The sequence below is a fragment of the Carlito syrichta genome, unplaced genomic scaffold (assembly GCF_000164805.1).
Source record: "Carlito syrichta isolate Samal-C Ts95f unplaced genomic scaffold, Tarsius_syrichta-2.0.1 Scaffold312129, whole genome shotgun sequence".
NCBI lineage: Eukaryota > Metazoa > Chordata > Mammalia > Primates > Tarsiidae > Carlito > Carlito syrichta.
The window spans coordinates 413,038-434,713 of NW_007256225.1; the positions used below are offsets into that span (position 1 = coordinate 413,038).

General features: G+C 52.6%; 1 protein-coding gene across 1 annotated transcript in view; it reads right to left on the reverse strand.

Moving 5' to 3' along the window:
• DCAF4 (DDB1 and CUL4 associated factor 4) overlaps positions 1–19,518 on the reverse strand; it is a 24,919-nt gene extending 5,401 nt beyond the window's left edge. The window contains exons 1-10 of the mRNA XM_021718362.1: positions 19,320–19,518; positions 18,698–18,967; positions 10,904–11,008; positions 9,998–10,082; positions 7,933–8,033; positions 7,468–7,625; positions 6,647–6,726; positions 5,592–5,694; positions 4,127–4,270; positions 3,408–3,457 (exon numbers count right to left, since the gene is read on the reverse strand). Coding sequence (XP_021574037.1) covers positions 3,408–3,457; positions 4,127–4,270; positions 5,592–5,694; positions 6,647–6,726; positions 7,468–7,625; positions 7,933–8,033; positions 9,998–10,082; positions 10,904–11,008; positions 18,698–18,967; positions 19,320–19,518 — 1,295 coding nt within the window. The remainder of the gene's footprint in view (positions 1–3,407; positions 3,458–4,126; positions 4,271–5,591; positions 5,695–6,646; positions 6,727–7,467; positions 7,626–7,932; positions 8,034–9,997; positions 10,083–10,903; positions 11,009–18,697; positions 18,968–19,319) is intronic.
• Between the last annotated feature and the right edge of the window lie 2,158 nt (positions 19,519–21,676).

Here is a 21,676-nt window from a genome sequence, read left to right on the forward strand (position 1 = left end):
TGCCCAGGCGGGTCTCGAACCCACGGGCTCAGGCAATCCACTCACCTCAGCCTCCCAAGCACTGGGACTACAGGCTGAGCCACTGAGCTCGGCTCACAACTTTCATCCTATCCTGCAGCACCACACACACACACGTCGGAAGGCAAAGTTTCACTGAATAGCTGGACTAATATGGAATTGCTATTTTCTAGTTATTTCATTAAAGAAATGCTGCTCAATAAACCAACTTAACGGTCCACTGTAGGCTATGACGTGTGTCAGCCCTGCTTGTGTCTGCACGGGGTGGAGGCATGGGGTGGCAGGGCATGTCCACCACAGCCCACACTCATGCCAGCAGCTTCCTGTTCACACACATGCCACTGGCAGCCCTTAAGGTGTCTGCTCAACTGACTGGGCACAGGAGGAGCCCATTGTCATTTTAACTTGCGTCCCTGACTCATGAGGCTAGAGTTGCTCAGTTTCCTCTTCTTTGAATCACCTCTTTATGCTTTTTTGTCTGCTGGATTGTCTTCCGATTGATGTGACTCCACTCCCGTCAAGTCCCAAACTTCTCCGCAGGAACCTGTGCTGACCCTACTTCCCCACCAGCCCTGGCCCCTCAACTCTCCAGCGAAATGTTCTCACCAAGGTCTCCAATGAACACCTAGTTTCCTTTTATTTTGTAGAGACAAAGTCTGACTATGCTGCCCCTACTGGATCTGAACTCCAGGCCTCAGGTGGTTCTCCTGTCTTGGCCTCCCAAAGTGCTGGGATGACAGGTGTGAGCTGCCGTGCCCGGCCCCTAGTTTCTGGATCTGATGGAAATGTCCCATCTTCCTGTGCCCAAGCAGCCCAGTCTCCACTGCCTTCTCGGGCTCTAACCCAGCTCTCTCGGAGGCCTGTCCTGGCTCTTCTGTATCAGTTCCAAGGGCCAGAAGCCTGTCTCCTCTAGTGCCCCCACCACCTGCTGCCTCCATCTGTGCCCTCAATGCCCCTCGCAGTCCACTGCAGCTTCTGTCTGGGGCCTTACCCCTGTCATCTGTCCCCCCACAGCAGTTGCTGCAAAGGTGACTCCACAGTCACGATCCCCAGGGGTGCTCCAAGCCCAAGTGAGGATTCCATTTTGAAAGACTCCAGTCGTGAGACGTCACAGACATCAGACTGCACCAGACACTTCAGGCTCTCTCTCGACTCTTCCTTCTGCTGGGAGCCCCTGTGCTGCCCCCCTGCGTGGGTATCCCAGCCAGGAAGGCTGTGTGACCCTCTCTCCTGCCTCCAACTTTCCTCGCTGACCACCTGCTCCATGTGCAGGAACTGCACGTGCCCCACAGACATGGAAAGACAACTACACAGTCCTCACCAAAGATGTATCCCCGCACAGCGCCCTCAGCCAGTTTCTGATCAGTCTTGTCATAGGCCATGGTTAGTGAAGGGCTCAGTGGGTGCAGGAAGATTCAGAGTTCCCAGCTCTCTTGGGGAAAATGCAGATGCAGGCATGGGCAAAGTGTATTTTGTAAAGGGAAAAATTCTATGGACTTCCAAAGAAGCACAAAAATCTCCATCACAAAAGCTTGAAGGTGATCTGAAGTGACCACCAGGGGGCAATCCACTGGTCATGTAGCCACAGACCAAAAATCTCAGCAGCCCAGTTACACGGATCTTACTGTCTCCTCAGGCCACAGAGAAACACGAGTGCATATCATATGCTTCTAGGTCAGAAGTGAGAGTGAGCTCCTTGTTCTCTCTGCAAAACCTGGCGTCTTCTGTCCTCTGGGTGGATCGTTGTGACAGGTAGTCCCATCAGCCCCCAGAACCCCATCCCGTAAAAACCACATGCAAATTTCAGTATATAGAACACACATGGTTTTATGTCTTATATAAAACTTACAGTCAGATTGCTAGTGTACTTTAGGCTGTATACCTTTTGAAATGTAAGCTGGGTGTGGTGTGGGCCTGTAGTCCTGGCTACCCGGGAGGCTGAGGTAGGAGGATTGCTTAAATACAGGAGTTCAATGCTGCAGTGAGCTACAATTGCACCACTGCACTCCAGCCTGGGCAACAGGCTGTCTCTAAAATTAAATTAAAAAATAAAAATAAAAAACAATCCCTTTGAAATAGAGTGCTGTGGAGCTTTGGTCCCAGCTCCCCTATCTTAGGGAGGTGAATTTCCTTCCTTTCTCTCTCTCTCTTTCTCTCGCTCTCTAATTTACATTCTAAGTAAACAATATTTTCAAATCTAAAAAAGAAAAGAAAAGAAAAGAAATAGAGTGTTGTGAAACAAATTTTCAAAAAAAAATCTCAGTACTTTGGGAGACGGAGGCGAGAAGATTGCCTGAGCCCAGGGGCTGAAGACCAGCCTGGGCAACTTAGTGAGACCTCATCTCTATAATAAATAAAAACATTAGCTGGGCATGGTGGTATGCACCTGTAGTTCCAGCTACTTGGAAGGCTGAAGCTGGATTGCCTGAGCCCAGCAGGTCTAGGCTGTGGTGGCTGTGAGTGTGCCCCTGCACTTCAGCCTGGGCGACAGGGTTGACTCCAACTCAAAAAATAAAATAAAAGAATAATAAAATGCTGAGTGTATTCACAGAAGTGAACTAATGTTAATTTCCTGACAACCCCTGACGTTAGTGCTATGTGCAATAAGTAGTCACATAGTTTTGAGAGGCCATTTCTGATTTATTGTAGAGACGAAGTCTCACCACGTTGCTCAGGCTGGTCTCGAACCCCTGAGCCCAAAGTGCTGGGATTATAGGCATAAGCTACTGCGCCCAGCTCAAGAGGTCATTTCTTATAGGAATGAACCAAAGACATAAGTCATTAACACCTGCTTTGGGTGAAGCAAGTCCTATGCAGTGTCAAGAGCCCCAGGATCCAGCGGCTAGCCCACAACACTGCACTGACCACTTCTGGGAGGTGAAGGCTGGGTGGTGATTGCTCTGCAGAAGGACCCAATGCTCAGAGCCTACATGCTACATCCAGTGCCGAAGGATCCTTCTGTGACCTGGTCCAGCCTCCCTGGGAGAGCCCTAGCTGCCTTGCCTTGGGAAGCCGTGGCTTCCTTCCCTCCCAGGTCAACCAGCTTGCTGGCAAGAATGCTAGTTGCCTGCTGACCCTAGGAACTGCTGTCATGTGCCATGGTGACAGAGGTAGGTTCCGGAACCAGCCTGCTTAGGTCCCAATCCCATTTCCACCACAGGTGCAGGATGCTTCAGAGCGGTATCTGACACAGGTGCCACCTGGAACAACAGCCACCATGGGACTGGACTGTATCTTCATGCCCTGTGGGACTCTGGTTTTTATCCAGGCCACAGGTTCCTCTATGGGGGAGAACAAAGTGCTGATGGCCCGGGCATCTGGCCACGAAGATGCCACCTCAGAGCCCACGTGCACACAGCATGGCGTACCCCTCATCTGCCAAAGGATACAGGATGTGGGAGTCCAGGTGATTCAGCGAGGCCCAGCACACAGAGTTCACCTGCGGGGAAGCAGATGTGACAGGCGCTCACAGCCACCGGGGAGAACCAAGTACTTCCTAGGAGGGACTCTGGCTGCAGATGGGTGACCTCCCTTCACTGGGGCTGAGCTACATCCAGGGAAGGTGTCCCCACCCCACCCTGAGTGCAGGCCTCAGTCCCCAGGGGCAGTGCTGATCCCAGGTCTGAAGGCCCACCTCCCTCCTCCCTGACACCAGTCCCCCTTGCCCACATCCCAAGGATGGCAGACACAGCCATCATGCCAGTGTGAAGCTGAAGCTGTGGGCTGGCCACAGGATGCACGTCCTCATGCATGGGCAGGGCCCTGCCCAGGTCATGGGTACTGTGTTTGTGTCCCATGGGTACTGTGTTTGTGTCTCCTGGGTGTGGGAGCCTTTGGATCAACTCTCGGCCCGGGGAGAAGATCCTTCTGATCAGCTGCAGAAACTCTGCCTCAACCTCCCCTATCAGCTATTTCACTTCCTCTCCCAAGACAAGAAACTCCTGGGCCCTTTCCTTCCCCAATTCCAGTTCTCAGGAACTAAAAATCCCTTTGTCTGGTGGAAAAATGAGGTGACTGTGCTCTGCCTTCTTCTGAAAGTGCCTTCCTGGCCTGTGTGAATCCCTTGCTGTCCCAAGGCACTGTGGCTATAGGCTCTGGTCAGGCGCACCTTGCGGTTGGTGAAGTAGAGGTTCTCATGCACGAACACCTGGGGCGCGGGGGTCTCCAGGCTCTGCAGGCTGATGATGCCGTACTTGGAGCCCCCGACGCTAACGTCGTTCACAGTGAAGAGCCGGTCGCTGTTGGTGTCCGCCTGGGGGGGACGTGGGCAGTGGTGAGCCCTGGGCTGAGCCAGGTGGACTGCCTGGGACCCCTGCCTGCTCCTCCCGGCCCCAGGCCCTTGGTCTTCATGAGGTGAGCACTCCTGTCCATGAGGTATGTGGGGATGACCTTACTGTTCCTACTCAGTGCTGCCATTCTGGCAGGGCTGCAGGCATCAAGTCTAAATTCAGGGGCAGGGAGGGCAGAAGTGAGAGGCCAGGGAAGCCAGGCTGAGCTGGGTGTAGGGGTCTCACATCCACCCAGGGCGGGGGGGGATGTGTCATGTGCCATCACGAAAGCAGACAAGATGAAAGATGCCAGTCCCTACTACAAGATGTGTTTAGTAATTATTTCAAAGTGAAAATCCGTATGTTTACATGTTTTGTGTAATACACACGTGGGCCTGGAGGCTGGTGAAACTGTGCCAACTCTGCATGTTTATCAGGAAGATCAGTAAGTTCTGGAAGAATCATCACCAAGGACTAGAATTAGACCTGAAAACTGCTCTCTGGAGTCAGGAGTCAACTGGGTAATGGGGCTGTGCTCATGGGCCATGTGTGGTGACGTGATACCGGCTTCTACATACCTGCTGCCTCTACCCCCTCCCACTCACCAGGAAGGGGTCCTGAGGGGAGCCTGCCATGAGAAAATACTCCCCTGACTCAGTCAGACTGTGCCTCAAACACATGGAGAGCAAAGCCACAGCCTCATGCCCCGCTGCTGGGTCTGGGCAGGAGGACCTAGCATCAGGTTCCGTGTGTGCTCCACTCTTCTCTCCTCAGTTTTCCCTGGGCCTGTAGGAAGGGCAGGGCTTGCCAGGAGCCTGTGGCCTTGTGTGGCCCAAGAGCCGAAGCCGGGCCTGCCGTGTACCCCCAGGTCTCTCAACATGCCCAGGGCTCAGGCTCACCCGCTGGCCACGTCCAGCTTGGGTCCACTCCCTGCAGCAATGCGGTGGGGCATGCTGATGCAGCCCTGTGACACTGGCCTGAGGCCCTGCCACAGAGGTCAGGTGGCAGGCAGGGGAGATGGCCCCACTGAGGGCCACCAAACCCCATGGGTCAGAGGGGCCAGAGGTTCTGTCCTTCAAGTGTGTGTGTACAATCACAGCCAGTGAGACACCGCTTCCTGATGCTTCCCAGCCGAGGTGTCTGCATCATGAGGCAGCTCTGAAGGAGTGGCCACTACCACATGCGGCGCTGCTACTGGGGTCCCTGTGCCACCGCCAGGCAGGTAAGGCTTGAGAACCAGGACGACGCAGCTGCCCCCATGCTGCCAGGCCTGACGACTACCCCATGTGTGGCACCCTCACTCACCAGGATGAGGTTGAAGCGGTCGCTTGCCAGGGCTGAGGCATCCAGGCTCCGGATCTGGACCTTCCTTCTCTCCATGCAGCTCAGACGCAGTTCATGGGCCAGGCTGCAGGGCGGGCAAGTGCTGCGGTTGGGTGAGGAGGCCACGCCTCTGCCCTTCCCGATGAACTCCCAACCCATCTCCATACGGTCTTGCATGGAAGTTCCCAGAATGTTCAGGAACATGAAGCAAAGAGCCACGCAGTCATAGAACCACCAGGTATCAGGTTCAAGACTCTGTATCTACATCATCAGGCAGTTCCCGTGACAAGAAGCAGTGGGGACCCCTTAGGCTGAGGCTACCAGCACCCACCTTTCTGCCCGCCACAGCCTGGCTCCCTTCCGGCCAGGAACAGGCCTTTCTGGCTAGGCTTTCTTTCCTTCCACCTCGGGAGGGAGCAGGAGAGGCCTGCCCTGCCTAGCACCCCACGAAGCGGTTTTCCCAGGAGGGCCCTGCTTCCAGGTGAGGGCTGTGCCCTCCAGAAGCCATGGATGCAGGGTGAGGAACTCAGTCAGTTCCCACCTCCTAGCTTTACTTCGAGCAAATCACTGCTTTTAGACCCTCAGTCTCTTCAGGAAATGAGGGGGATGTAGTGACCTATCTCACAGCTAGAATTGTACCAGCCTCACAAGTACTTGACCAGGTGTAGTACACATATCCATTTTGTGCTCTGTTGCTGGTGATGGAGCACGGTGGAAGGAGAGAATGGGGTAGAAATCTCATGGGAATGCAGTTGAGGCATTCTCCTGAAGCTGACTTGCAAGTGACAGGAAGTCCCTAAGTAGTTTCTGCCTGAGTCCCAGCCTCTCTCCCTACCCTCCTGCAAGAGGCTCCTCCCTCATTCTAGAGACAGCGTATTCCCAGGACTGGGTTAAGGGAAGGCAGGCGGTGAACCCGGGCCCCTCAGCTGTGAAGCTGCTCAGGTAGCCCAGGTCTGCCCTGATTGGATTCTCAGACTACGGAAGTAAGAGCCAGGAGAAGAACATTCATGAAGAAAAACCAGTTGGCCCGGTCTTACCGGCAGTAATGAGTGGCGCTGAGAAAGCCCAGCTGGCTTTTCCGCAGCATGGAAGAGGCGTTAAAGCCCACCCTGGCTATCTAGGGTTATAAAGGAAAGAAAAACACAGAGAAAGCTTGTTTAAGTCACGGGCCACGGAGAATGTCTTAGTTCCACAGGACTTGCAAGAACACAGATGCCGCTCGGCAGAAAGCACGCACAACTGTCTGCTGGTGTCCTGGGCAGGGGGTCCTGGGGCACCTTGCCCGCTCCCATCCGGATCCACGGGTCACAGCCCAAGTGCATCCCTGGACTGGAGGTGAGAATCTGTGGTGGACTCTCCAAGCCGCTCCTGCCCGCAACAGCCAGCCCTGCCTGCAACGAGGGTCCCAATCCACCAGGTCTCCTTAAAGCAGACAGAGGGCCAGGCACAGTGGCTCAAACCTGTAATCCCAGCACTTCAGGAGGTCGAAGTGAGAGGACTGCCTGAGCCCACGGGTTCGAGAACAGCCTGGGCAACTTGGCAAGACCTAATCTCTACAATAAATCAAAAATTTAGCTGGGCGTGATAGTGCATGCCTGTAGTTTCGGCTACTTGGAAGGCTGAGGTAGAAGGATCGCCTGAACCCAGCAGGTCGATGCTGGGGTGGCTGTGAGTGTGGCACCGCACTCCAACCTGGGTGACAGAGTAAGACTCCAACTCAAAAAAAAATAAAAAGACTGACCTCGATTGTGCCCGTGACTCCCCAGGCCCCCAGGTGGATAAAGCACAGCCGTGGGGCTCATGTCCCGCTGCCACCCGGCACCCCTGGGCTGCAGGGACGGCCAGGCCCGGAGCCCACCTTCCTCAGCCTGTCCTCAGCCTTGAGCAGCTGCAGCCTCTGGCACTCGGTCTCCCTCTGTCGAATGCCCTCCTTTGTGAGTGGGTTGCAGTTGTTGTGTCCAGGCAGCAGGCGGAAGTAGCGCTGCTTCTCAGGGTCGAAGTAGTACCCGGGCAGGTCTTAGTAAAAGGACAGTTGCTGCCTAAAACACTGACCTGGATGTGTCTAAGGTGCCCGTCTGTGCCCTCCCACCTCGCCTCCCACCCTGAGGGCCGGGCTGGGCTCGGTCAGGCACTGCCCTGGACGGCACCCCATCTTGGGGAGACCACTGACTCACAACACCATTCCTGACATGCAGCCCCTTCCCTGTGTGTCTCTACTTGCTCTGGAGCCCCTTAGGAATAGGCAGGTACTGGTGATGTCAGGAGGGTGGAGAGCCCTGGTGGAGACAGGATGGGCCTCACCTTCGCCTAGACAGGGCCTCACCTGGCACAGAGGAGCTGCCAGTGGCGCCGGCCGAAGTTGATGGAGACTCACCATGGCCATGGCTGGGGTCCTGAGTGCTCTGTGGTGCCCCTGGGCTGCACCTGTGGATGCAACTGTGTGACCTGCAGCTCAGTGCTGGGCACCAAGGTATTCTGACCAGGTACTATTCGGGCAGCTCCACAGCACCCCCATCCTTGACATATGGTCACTGGGGAGCACTGACCCCACTGCACACACACATGAGGGCAAGGCCTGGGCTCACATCCTGCCCTTTCTTGCAGGAGGATACATGTCACAGTTACTCCCTCTTCTGAGCTCCTCACTGAAGCATTCTTGAAGTCTCTTGGAATTTTCAGATAAAAAGGAGACCAGAACTCTCTGTCTACAAAAGCTTCACTGGCTGGGCTCACCCGCCAGCTCAGCAGCAGTCCAAGGTTTCAATCTTAGGGAGCTTGGGCTTTACTTGACGACACGGCCTTGGCCAACACGCCATGTGTCACCCACAGTGGCTGAAGGATACAGCGACAAAGTCAGACCTTATTTTAGAAAACTGATAAAATTCACTTGAAAAGCAAGAACTCCCCCCACACCAAAAGACTGCAGACTGCACCACTAACTAGGTGGAAGGAGCAGGGCCACGAGTCAGACAAGTGTTAGTTTCTGGTCCTGGAGACGGCCGCCCACCACAGGCCCAGCTTGCCTCTCCTCCACCTCATGCTGCCATGCGACGTGGGAAGGCCTGGACCCACAGAGTCCCCACAGCTTTCCTCACATGCACACATCCTGGACGGTCAGGTTTGGAAATCTATCCCCATGAGACCCAAGTGGGGAGAGCCTGTCCATACCTCGCTCCATGAGGCTTCAGCAGCCTGTTTTGCACAAGAATCAGTGGCTCAGAGTGAGCAGCGTGCAAGTCTCACGCAGAAAGGCAGTACCCAGTCCAGCCCTCCTGACTCAAGCCCTCATCCTACATGACCTCAGCACGCCTGTGACTGACGGGGCCTGAGTTCCAGGAACCTTTTATTTGTGCCACCTTCTGCCCTATCTGTGCTGGGGAAGGTGTGGCGTGGAGGAGTCTCTGGAAACAAGTACTGCATCCCCTCTGGTGAGGAGGGAGTTTGTGGACAGGCTGTGCAGAGCCCCCATGGCAGCCACAGCAGGCTTGCGTGCAGGCGTCTCCTGAGTCTGTCTTATTCTAAGAGAGCTCGGCTGTGCTTCCTTCACCCAGAAACTAACAAGGGTGTGAGGACTGTCTGCACCGGGATGTCAACTGAGCTTATTCTAGGGTTGTTTCTGGGCTGGTAGTGGGAGCAGTGTTCACTGTTTTACTCTGTATTAAACACACATTTACAGATATACACTACACGTAAGTATTTATCATGGAAATGTGTTAAGTATATATAAACAAGCATGAATGTTCACAGTTATGTGCCACATAACAAGTCCACGACAGGGTACAGGGAGCTAGAGCACCCACTGCCTGTGGCCATTGCACACCAGTGCTTTATTTTAAAAAGAGTCCAGCATGCCTGCGTGTGCCTTCCTTACAGAATACATGGGGACGCACCAGGCCTCCATGCTTTCCCACATAGATGCCTCCCCAGAGCACCACCAGCACAGCCCTGCATTGGGGAGCCCTAGAAGGGGCCATGGCTGTCCTTCTTGCTGTCTCTGACTGTACCTTCTCTGTAGCTGTAGATGCAGGGATGTCCCACTGTGCCACCTCTGCCTACAATGCTCAGAGGTTATGTACCCCCAAGCAGTTGAGTGTGTGGGCCACACCTTCCAGAACTGCAGGTGTACACCTGATGGCCTCACACCGCATATCTCAGAACACATCCCCATCGCCAAGGGACTCATGACCCTTTCCCAGGGTTTAGGCTGAACTAATGAAATTAGGTTTCTGCAAAGGTGTTCTCATGGGCCAAGACAGAAGTCCATGGTGTGTGAAGGGCTTGCTGGCTAAATTGGAGCCCCAGCCACTCCCCACCCCGCATGCTGGGGGTTCTCAGCTCAAGCTCGCCTCCTGATACACCCTGCACCCCTCAGGTCTCAGCCTACTTACCCCTCATGAGAGTCACGCGGTTGGAAGCGAGGCCTCTGTTGGCGGTGTCTCCCATGGCACCTCCGGCCCTGGTTCATGTCGGCACCTGGAGAAGGAATGAGAGAATGGCACATGTCTAGTGTGCTCTGCTGTGGCTCTGGATAGCCACTGCATGTAGAGTAGGCAAGAGGAGGCCACCAGGCTGTCTTTGCATGTGTCATCAGGTCTCCAGTCAGACTGCCTCCAATATCGCCCCACATCCTCCCAAGTCCCTTCCGGCCAGCCCTAGGAGCCACAGGACATGCTTTAATTGTATAATAATGGGTGGATACATGGGGAGCAGTCCTTTGGGTCACCCGGGAGGCAGGACCCTGCCCACCTAAGGCACCATCCCTGCAGGGGGCCGGTAGATGGAGGCATTGAGTGCTGACTGCAGCCAGGGAGGACACTCCTACCCAGCTCCCCTGGCAAATGGTTCTGGCGATACACTAAAACCAAGCAAAGTCACATCCTAGAGGCCTTCCCAGCCCAGAGAAGGTGGGTCTAAGCTGAAGACGGTCCCTTCTTAGCACAAAGAGGATGGGACTAGAATGGAGACGGTCCCTTCCTAGGAGAGGGGTAAGACTAGGATGGAGATGGTCTTTTCCCAGGAGAGAGGGTGAGATTAGAGAGGAGATGTCCCTTCCCAGCACTCTCAAGAGGCCTGCTGTGGGGTGAGGATGCCATACAAGCACCAACACATCCCTTGTTGTCCACGCCTATCCCTAACCAGGTGTGGGGCAAATCCCACAGTCTAGGCACTGTACCCTCCAGTCCACTCCCAGTGCCCATAACCCCCTGGTGTCTGGGACTGTTGTGATTATGTAAGCAGAACAACACCCAACTGCCCCTCCAGGTCTAGGAGTGGCCTCTGCTGGGGGCCCTCACTTCCACCCAACACATTCTGGCAGAGGGCTGGGGGCAGCAGGACAGCTGTGGTCCCAGCCTCAAGGTGCTGACTGTCCAGAGTGGGACTGACTCCTGTGGTGCAGGCTGCAAGTGGGGACCTGCAGACAGGGATGACTGCCCTGTATGGGAGGGTCTGAAGGACAGAGAGCTGTAGATGTGGGCAAGGTTGGGTGAGAAGTATAATACGACTAGGCCGGCTGGGAAGGGGCACCGAGGCAGCAGCAGGTAGAAGGTGGCTGTGGGCGTGGCACCCAGAGGGAGCCTGAACTTAGACCCAGAGGTAAGTTTCATAGGATAGATGGGGACAGGAGCTGAGGACAAGCAGGGCTGTGAGCAGGGTGTCCGAGTACAACTAGTAAAGGAGAGCACTGTGGCGAGAAGAGAAAGGAAGTCTGCTTTGGACAAACCCACCTCCAGAGACCAGCTGGGGTCTGGGTTTCAGAAGGCCCCGGCTGAAGGGAGAGAGCTGAAAGTCACCAGCATGTGATGATAGATAGGGACATACATGGTGTGAATGTGCATTCCAAGTTAGACCACTTTATCTGGGATCAGTAACACCCAGCACAAACCAGCTATAGGTCAGTGCCTCTTAACCAGGACAGCTTTGCCTATCAGGGGACATCTCGCCTGTCTGGAGACATTTCTGTTTGTTTCAACTTGGGAGAAAAAGGGGCAGGCTGCCACTGCAGGTAAGAGTCAGGGATGCTGCTGACTGTGCTCCCATGCAATCTCTGTAGTACATAATTTTTCAGAGCCAGGCGTGGTGGTACCACATCCACATTCCCAGCAACGCAAGTGACTAATGGGAGGATCGCTGAGGTCAGGAGTTCAAGACCAGACTAGGCAACATAGTGAGATCCCCATCTCAAACAAATAAAAAGAAATTAGTTGGCCCCAAATAGTGCTGAGGGAAGCGCTCCTAGCACCCTGCTGGGTGAAATGCCACAGCAGCAGTTATATGCTCTTAGACCCAGAGGTGAGGCATCCAAACCAGATATGCTGCAGGGGGCAGCTTGGCTTTGCCTTTTGGAGACTCTCCTCAGTGCGTAAAGATCCATCCATCCATCTCTTCATCCTTCCATCCCATCCATCTATCCCTTGAGTTAGGGTGTCACTGTCACCCAGGCTAAAGGCACAGTCACAGCTCACTGCAGCCTTGACCTCCCCAGGCTCAGGCAATCCTCCTGAGTTGCTGAGACTACGGGTATGTGCTACCACATCCGGCTAACTTTTTTATTTTTTGTAGAGACAAGGTCTTGCTATGTTGCCCAGGCTGGTCTCGAACTCCTGGGTCTCAAGGAGTCCTCCCACCTTGGGCTCCTAAAGTGCTGGGATTACAGGCATGAGCCACTGTGCCTGGCCAAGAAGAATAATTTCTAGGAGATCACCATACCGCAAAGACAATGTTATTCTCAAACAACAAATAAACACAATTTCGTTTTTTGGAATATGGGCACTATTTATCATTATGTACATGCCTTCTTTCTTCTGGGAATTGAGCTTGAGAAAACAACTCAAAAGACTGTAAAAGTTATATCCATATTTACTACAACTTTCCAAATCATTTTGTAAGGCCGGTATTACCCTGTCACCAAAACCAGACAGAGACATCAGAAGGAAACTACAGTCAATACACACAGACATCCCCAACTAAGTGCTAGCAAGCCCGATCCAGGGGCACAGAGAAAAGATCACACACCACAGCCAGGTGGGACCTATCTCAGGAATATAAAGTTGGCTCAACACATGGAAGTCAATCAATGTGATGCACCACATTAAGACAACAGGTGAGCCGGGCTCGGTGGCTCAGCCTGTAATCCCACGCCTTTGGGAGGCTGAGGTGAGTGGATTGCCTGAGCTCGCGGGTTCGAGACCTGCCTGGGCAGCGAGACCTCAGCTCTACAATAAATAAAAAAATCAGCCGGGCGTGGTAATGCATGCCTGTAATTCCGACTACTTGGAAGGCTGAGGCAGAAGGATCGCCGGAGCCCAGCTGGTCGAGGCTGTGGTGGCCGGGAGCGGCCACTGCACTCCAGTCTGGGTAACCGAGTGAGACTCCAACTCAAAAAAAACCAAAACAAACAAACAAACAAAAAGACAACAGGTGGGGAAAAACTCGCATGATTATCTCAACAGATGCAGAAAAAATGCTGGACAAAGTCCCACACCCTGTCAAAATAAAAAGCACTCAACAAACTAGAAATAGAAGGTAACGTCCTCAGCCTGATAAAGGGCATCTACAAGACCCTACAGCTAATGTCATTCTGAGAAAGACGCAAAGCCCTCCACGATCAGAACAAGACCAGATGTCTGTTCTCACCCCTCCATTCACTTGTGCAGTGCAAGTGCTGACCAGGCAATTAGGTGAGACAAGGACATAAAAGGCAGCAGACGATGAACAAACAAAACTGTGTCCAACTGTAAGGAACATGACCTTATATTCAGAAAACTCTAAAGAATCCACAAAAAATTACTGGCGCTATTAAGGTGTGCAGCGAGGTTGCAGGCCATTAGCACACAAAGAGATGCTCAGCATCTTAGTCATTATGTAGATGTAAATCCAAATCCCAAGATGCCACTTTTCACCTCCACTAGGGAGGCCTGTAATAGTTCAAAACCTAGCCCGGTGCAGTGGCTTATAATTCCAGCACTTTGGGAGGCCAAAGAGGGAGGATTGCCCAGGAATTTGAGACCATAAAATCGGTTGCATTTCTATGCACCAGCAAGGAACAATATAAAAATTAAAGAAAAGTTACATTCACGATGGCTCTAGAAGAATAAAGCACAACTCTGGTTCTGTTCATGCTCAATTTAATCAAAAAGAATAGAGTACTTAGGAATATACTTAACAAAAGAAAGGCATGAGCCGGGCTCAATGGCTCAGCCTGTAATCTCGCGTCTTTGGGAGGCTGAGGTGAGTGGATTGCCTGAACCCGCGGGTTCGAGACCCGCCTGGCCAACTTGGCGAGACCTCATCTCTACAATAAATCAAAATGAGCTGGGGGTGGTAGCGTGCGCCTGTAGTTCCAGCTACTTGGAAGGCTGAGGCGGAAGGATCGCCGGAGCCCAGCAGGTTGAGGCTGTGGTGGCCGGGAGCGGCCACTGCACTCCAGTCTGGGTGACAGAATGAGACTCCAACTCAGAAAAAAAAGAAAGGCATGACTTGTTCACTGAAAACTATACAACACTGTTGAAAGAATGACTGAATCCGTGTAATGCTATAAAAATTCCAACTGCCATTTTTGCAGAGGTGGAAAAGCTGGTCTCAAAATCACATGGAAATGCAGGGGACCCAGAACAACCAACACAATCCTGAAAAAGAACAAAGTTGGGCGGATCCATATCCAAACTTCCAAGCTTACTACAAAACTGCCATCAAGACCCTGCAATGCTGCATAAGGGGGAAAGAGTTGTCTTCAGCTGCTGAGACAACAGAATATCCAACTGTAGAAGTACATCTGAACGCCTATGTCACACCACACACAGAAACTAACGGGAATGATCTAGGCTCTAAAACTGTAAAACTGTTAGAAGAAAACAAAAGTGTAAGTCATGATCTTGGATTGGGCAATGGTTTCTCAAATATGACACCTAAAGCACAAGAAAAATATATAGTAATTGGGCTTCACCAAAATTAAAAACGTCCATGCATCAGAGGATACTGTCAAGAAAGTGAAAAGACACCCATAGAATGGGAGATAGTATTTGCAAATCATGTATCTGATAAGGATCTGGGATCTGGAATAAAGAACTCCTACAATTCAACAAAAGACAACCCAACTAAAAAATAAGCAAACATTTAGAATATATGACTTATACATTTTATGAAAGAAAATCCTGAAGAGACATTTCCCCAAAGAAGATATGCAAGTAGCCATTAGCACATGAAGAGAAGCTCAGCATCTCAGTCATTATGTAGATGTAAATCCAAACCCCAAGATGCCACTTTTTACCTCCATAATAGTCCAAAACCTAGCCAAGTGCAGTGGCCTATAATCCCAGCACTTTCAGAGGCCAAGGAGGGAGGATTGCCCAGGAATTTGAGACCAGCCTGGGCAACATAGCGATACCCATCTCTACCAAAAAAAAAACTTAGCCAGGTGTAGTCCCGGCTACTCAGGAGGCTGACCTGAGCCCAGGAGGTTGAGGCTGTGGTGAGCTGTCATCATGCCACTACCCTCTAGCCTGGCAACAGAGTGAGACCCCAACAACAAAAAAAAGTAAAAATCCAGATAATCATGTGTTGGTGAGGATGTGGGAAACTGGAGCTTTGGTCACTGCTGGCAGGAGTGTGTGACATTGTGGCCACTCTGGTGGCTCCTCAGGTACACACAGTTGCCATGGGACCTGGGACTCCACGGCAGGCACACACCCAGGAGAAAGAAAACACACCCCTACAAAACTGTGAGCATCAATGTTCACTGCAGCATTCCTTGTAACAGCCCAAACGTGGAAGAGCCTGGATTCCCACCAACTGACTATATAAACAAATCAGACCATTCATGCAACAGAGCATCTCCAGCCATTAAAAAGGAATGAAGTGCTGATCTGTGCTCCCTCTGAAAACAGGACACAAAAGGCCACACACTATGATCCCACACACAGCAGGAATTTCCAGAGGGCAGGGCAGTAGTTTCCAGGAGTTGGTGAAGAGAGGCTGGAGAGAGGGTGCTGGTTGGTGCCAGGTCTGTTGATTTATTTTATTTTTTGAAGCTTTCTGTTATGAATAATTGCTTTTCCTAGTTGTCCCAAATAAGATGCTGAAAGGTCTAAATAAGCTGTGTTACACTTTCAGGAAAATCACTAGATACCCCTGTATTAACAGGCGGTCACTTGGTAACAATTTTATAGACTTGAAAACGATTTATAGCCGGGCTCGGTGGCTCAGCCTATAATCCTGCACCTTGGGAGGCTAAAGTGAGTGAACTGCCTGAGCCCATGGGTTCGAGACCCGCCTGGGCAACTTGGTGAGACCTCATCTCTACAATAAATCAAAAAATTAGCCGGGCGTGGTAGCGCACGCCTGTAGTTCCAGCTACTTGGAAGGCTGAGGTGGAAGGATCGCTGGAGCCCAGCAGGTTGAGGCTGCGGTGGCCGGGAGCGGCCACTGCACTCCAGTCTGGGCGACAGAGTGAGACTCCAACTCAAAAAAAAAAAAAAAAAGAAAATGATTTATGTTGTGTACTTGTTTCTTTTCTTTCTGTTCCAGGCAGAAGAGCCTGTACTGCAGCCCTGCTTTCTTTCCTCCAAGTTTGTTTTTTTTGGCAACATTCCACTAAATGATTAGCTTTCCAAGAGCCGTGGGATAGTGACACCTCAGTATGACAGCAATTTTATTTGTTTTAAAACCAGAATCTGGTTGAATGCGACTTTTATTTAAGCCAAAATGTACGCTTTATGCATATTTGTAAAACACTGATGTCTTGGTGTCGCATTTCTTTTATTGTTTGATTATGCTCTTGTTAAAAGGTAAGGTTACAGTTCAAATAATGAAATTTCATGTTTCAATAAAAGTAAAACAAAAAAGCTTTTTTTTTGTTTTTACTGAAGGCTTCATGGAATAGAACTGACGCTGGAATGGTTACATCTTTTGGTTTTTATATCTACTTACTATAGCAGCACCAACTGGATGCAGTGCATTCATACAAAATACTTTAAAATCTAAAATCTTAAAAAAGAGCCAGGTACCACATCCGTAATCCCAGATACTGTAAGGCTGAGAAGGTAGAATCACTTAAGCCCAGGAATTTGAGGGTGTAGTGTGCAATAATGGTGCCACTGCATGCCAGCCTGGGTGACAGAGCCACATCTCATCTCAAACAAGCAAATAAAACAAGGGAACATATGTCAAAAGATCACATATCACCTGGTAGGGTGCTGTAAAGACTGGGTATGTAATATTTTTTAAAACTTTTATTTTAGGTCAGCATAAGTTTCCTTTAAAATGTTTCCCAGCCAGGCTCGGTGGCTCAGCCTGTAATCCCAGCACTTTGGGAGGCTGAGGTGAGTGGACTGCCTGAAACCGCGGGTTCGAGACCCGCCTGGGCAACTTGGCGAGACCTCATCTCTACAATAAATCAAAAATTAGCCGGGCATGGTAGCGCACGCCTGTAGTTCCAGCTACTTGGAAGGCTGAGGCGGAAGGATCGCTGGAACCCAGCAGGTCAAGCCTGCGGTGGCCGGGAGCGGCCACTGCACTCCATCCAGTCTGGGTGACAGAGTGAGACTCCAACTCAAAAAAAGAAATGTTTCCCATTTTTCAGTACTTATTTCCCATTTTTTTTTTCTTTCTAAGAGTCAGGCTTGAACTCCTAGGCTAAAGTGATCCTCCTGCCTCAGCCTCCCAAGAGACTGGGACTACAGATGTCTGCCACTGTACGCAGCAGCCATTCTTTTTGAGGTTTAACACAGCAAGCCTGTATATGTACAGAATATGTACATGTAGCACATGCACGCATAGTGTATGCACATACAGTATATGTACATGTAGCTTATGTATGCAGAATATGAGAGACCAGCCTCTGTAGAGGCTCATAAACAGGAGGTTGGCCCTGTCTCTGTTTCCCACACAAGGCAAAAGTTTGCACATCTCTCCAAGATGGTTCCTCTGGTCTGAGAGTTCTGCAGTTTCCAGAATAACCCACTCTTCCTTGCCTCCAGGACCCCATCCCAGGCCTAGCCTCAACCTCTCCTTGGGGCAGACCTTGGGGCAGGGGCAGCACAACAGTGAGTTGTCCCAGCTTCCATGCTCCCAGTGCTGGGGCTTCACTGCCTCTCCCAGGGCAGAATACAGAGCAGGAGGTTCCCATCATCCCCTATCTCCCTAAACCAATGTGGGGTCTAGGGCCTCCAGTGGAATTTAGAAGCCATTGCCGTTTCCAAGCTGAGCCAAGCTGAGCCTTCTCTCCTGGGCTGATGAGAATGTTCTGAAATTAGTAGTAATGGCACCATCTCACCAATATAATACCACTGGACTGGAGATTTTTAACAGAGCGATTTTTTTAAAAAAATGGGGTCTCACTCTGTCGCCCAAACTGGAGTGCAGTGGTTCAATCAGTGCTCACTGCAGCCTCGACTTCCTTAACTCAGGCAACCCTCCTGCCTCAGCCTCTTGAGAAGCTGTGACTACAGGTATGTACTACCATGCTGGCTAATTTTTCTGATTTTTTGGTACAGACGAGGTCTAGATGTGTTGCCTTGGCAGGTCTCGAACTCTTGGGCTCCAGCAATCATCTAACAGCGTGAATTTTATGGAAAGTTTATTATATCTCAAAACCAAAAAGATTCTTTTTTTTTTTTTTGAGTTGGAGTCTCAGTCTGTCGCCCAGGCTGGAGTGCAGTGGCCGCTCCCGGCCACCGCAGCCTCGACCTGCCGGGCTCCGGCGATCCTTCCGCCTCAGCCTTCCGAATAGCCGGAATTACAGGCGTGCGCTACCACGCCCGGCTGATTTTTTTGATTTATTGTAGAGATGAGGTCTCGCCTGCCCAGGCAGGTTTCGAACCCGCGGGCTCAGGCAATCCACTCACCTCAGCCTCCCAAAGGCGCGGAGTTACAGGCTGAGCCACCGAGCCCGGCTTAATGTTTGATTTATTGTAGAGATGAGGGCTCGTCAAGTTGCGCAGGCGGGTCTCGAACCCACGGGCTCAGGCAATCCACTCACCTCGGCCTCCCAAAGTGCTGGGATTACAGGCTGAGCTACCGAGCCCGGCCCAAAAAGATTCTTACTACAGGACGCTGTAATATCTGAAGTAGAAACACCCGAAATATCCAACAAGAGGGGACTCGCGAATCTGGGGACCCGGCAGTGTGTGGGGCGCCAACGCCGCGGGTGGGTCCCGCGACCACTCCCGCGTGGGCGTCGAGGGACGTGGGGCGAGGCAGGGCCAGGAGCGCAGTTGACACGGCGCGGCCCTCTGTGGACACCCCCGGAGGACGACGCGCCGAGTGCCCTCGCAGCCCACGAGCCCGCAGCCGGCGTGGAAAACGCTCCGTCCAGACAGACCCGGAGAGCGACACGCGCGGGTCGTCTCCCGAGTCCACGGCTGCGGACCGGACCTGACCAGCCGGTCCCGCGCCCACGGACCCGGCCCTACGCCAGCCCCGCCGGGCCCAACCGCTACCCCAGCCTGGCCCCGGGCCCGGCCCCGGTCTCACGTGCTTCTCATCCCCGCCCCTTCCCAGCCTTCCCCGACGCGCGCGTCCCCCCCGAGCGCGGCAGCAGGGCCACAGACTCACCCGTGCAGAGGGTGGTCCTGCCAGTGCCTCTCCGTTCGGCTCCGCCGCGCACCAGCGACGCGTGGAAAGACCCGGAAGAGCCAGCCGCAGCGTCAGCCAATCAGGGGCGATCGTGTTTGTATGATCGCATCCGATGGGGCGGTGGCTGCCGGCTCTTACTTTTTATTGGACGCAACTTCTGTCTGTCGACGTCAACAGAGGCGGGCTTACGGAGAAGGCGGGGAGTGGGCTTTTGGCTCCGCCCAGTCCTGTCGGGTCCGCACCGGCCGCGCTTGAGGGCTTGACCGGGTTGCGTTGGGGGCGGGACCAGGCGCTCAGCAGCGGGGCCAGGAGCACTTGAGGGCGGGGCCGGGCTCATGGGGGGCAGAGCTGGAAGCGCTCGGGGGCGGGACCGAGCGCTTGTAGGCGGGGTTGGACGAGCTGGGGGAGGAAAGGGGTGCTGGGGACAAGGCCCGGCTCGTCGAGGGCGGGGCCTGAATAGGTGGTGTGTGCAAGGTTGGAGAACGCAGGGCTGGGGTGCAGAGGTGGAGGGTGCAGGGCGGAGAGTGCACAACTGGAGGGCACGGGGCTGGGGTGTGCGGGGCTGCAGTGTGCCGGGCCCTGGAGGGCGCAGGGATCGGGCATGCAGGGGTGAAGGGAGCAGGGGTAGAGTGTGCAGGGTGGAGTCGGCCAAGTGAGGTGGGACTCTAAATCAGAACGCCTATATGCTGAGACATGAAGGCCTGTAAGGGAAGGCAGAGGGAAGTTCTGAGCTGAAGAAATAGCTAGATTGGCTGGAGGGGAGGAAAGGTGCCTTGGGCTGGACAAGCGGGGAACTGCGGGCTGTGGGAGACTCCGAAGGACTGAGGGCTGAGGTGACAGGACCTGGGCAACACTGCGTGCTGGGAAGGCAGCTGGGGCCTCCGGAGCAGTGGGGCGGTCACAGGCCAGGAGGAGAGCCGTCAGGGCCCTAGGGGACAGAGGTGACTGGGGGAGGGGGAAGGAAAGGAGGGGCAGCTGGAGACTCACTTCAGAAGGAGACCGCGGTTCCGCTGGGTTCTCTGCTGCAAATCCTGGTCACCAAGGAGTGCGGGAGGGTGGTGGACTGGGTTTGCAGAGGAATGAGTGGCTCGCAGCAACTATAGTGAGTAACCCTTAGGGGACTGGAACAGGCACCGGATCTGCCTTGGGGACCCGTAATACTCCGGGAGAAAGATTGAAGAGCATTTGCTCGTCAGTGCTCAGAGGAAGCCTGGCTTGGGGCAAGGCAGTTGGCATCTCAACCTCTGTTTCCCTACAGGTAAAGTGAGGACAAGGTGTCACTGCAGAGGGAAGTGGTGAGGAGAATAAGACTCCCCCAGGCCTGGTCCACAGCTCCTGTCAACTGACACCTCCGCTGTGGTGGCGACTTGGTGTCTACGCGGCGTGTATCGCCTTCAGATCGAAAACTAATCACATTTTTCATTTTACCTTCAGGATGTGAAGACAAGACAAATAAAACTTTTTATTGGAAACGGGATCTAGAATGAATCAACATTAAATTTGACTGCATAAAAGGAAACAGCGTTTTTCTAATTCTTGCCACGTGACAGATATTTTCTTAGCCCTTTCCATGCATTTATTTATTTATTTATTTTTTTGACTTGGAGTCTCACTCTGTCACCCAGACTGGAGTGCAGTGGCCGCTCCCGGCCACCGCAGCCTCGACCTACTGGGCTCCAGCGACCCTTCCGCCTCAGCCTTCCAAGTAGCTGGAACTACAGGCGTGCGCTACCGCGCCCGGCTGATTTTTTGATTTATTGTAGAGATGAGGTCTCGCTGCCCAGGCGGGTCTCGAACCCGCGGGCTCAGTCAATCCACTCACCTCAGCCTCCCAAAGGCGCGGGATTACAGGCTGAGCCACCAAGCCCGGCTTCGTTTATTCTTTTAATTACAACAACACTGTGAGGCAGGTACTGTTAATATCACCACTTTACTGCTGAGCTGAGTGACAGGTTAAATGACTTGTGTAAGGTTACACAACAGGTGAGCGGCAGAGCCAGGGTCCCAACCCAAGGAGTCAGTTCCAAATTTGGTCCTGGCAAGGCAAAAAAAAAATACCATAATAAGAGTTGAGAAACATCTGGGAGTTTGGTGTAAAATAGTTGAAACTCATATTACAGGACAGGACTAATTTTCCTAATATATAAAGTGCTCCTACCAATAAACTCTAGGAAAATGAGCAATGACTATAAACGAACAGCAAATAGAAAAGGATATAAACATGAAATGATGCTTAGCCCCCTTCAATATAAGGAATATGTAGTCAAAAGCGTGAGGTATGGTGGCTCATGCCTGTAATCCTAGCACTTTGGGAGGCAGAGGTGAGAGGATTGCCTGAGCCCAGGGATTCGAGACCAGCCTGGGCAACATGGTGAGATCCTGTCTCTACAATAAATCAAAAAATTAGCAGGTCATCATGGCATGCGTGTGCCTGTATTTTCAGCTACTTGGAAGGCTAAAGCAGAAGGATTGCCTGAGCACAGCAGGTAGAGGCT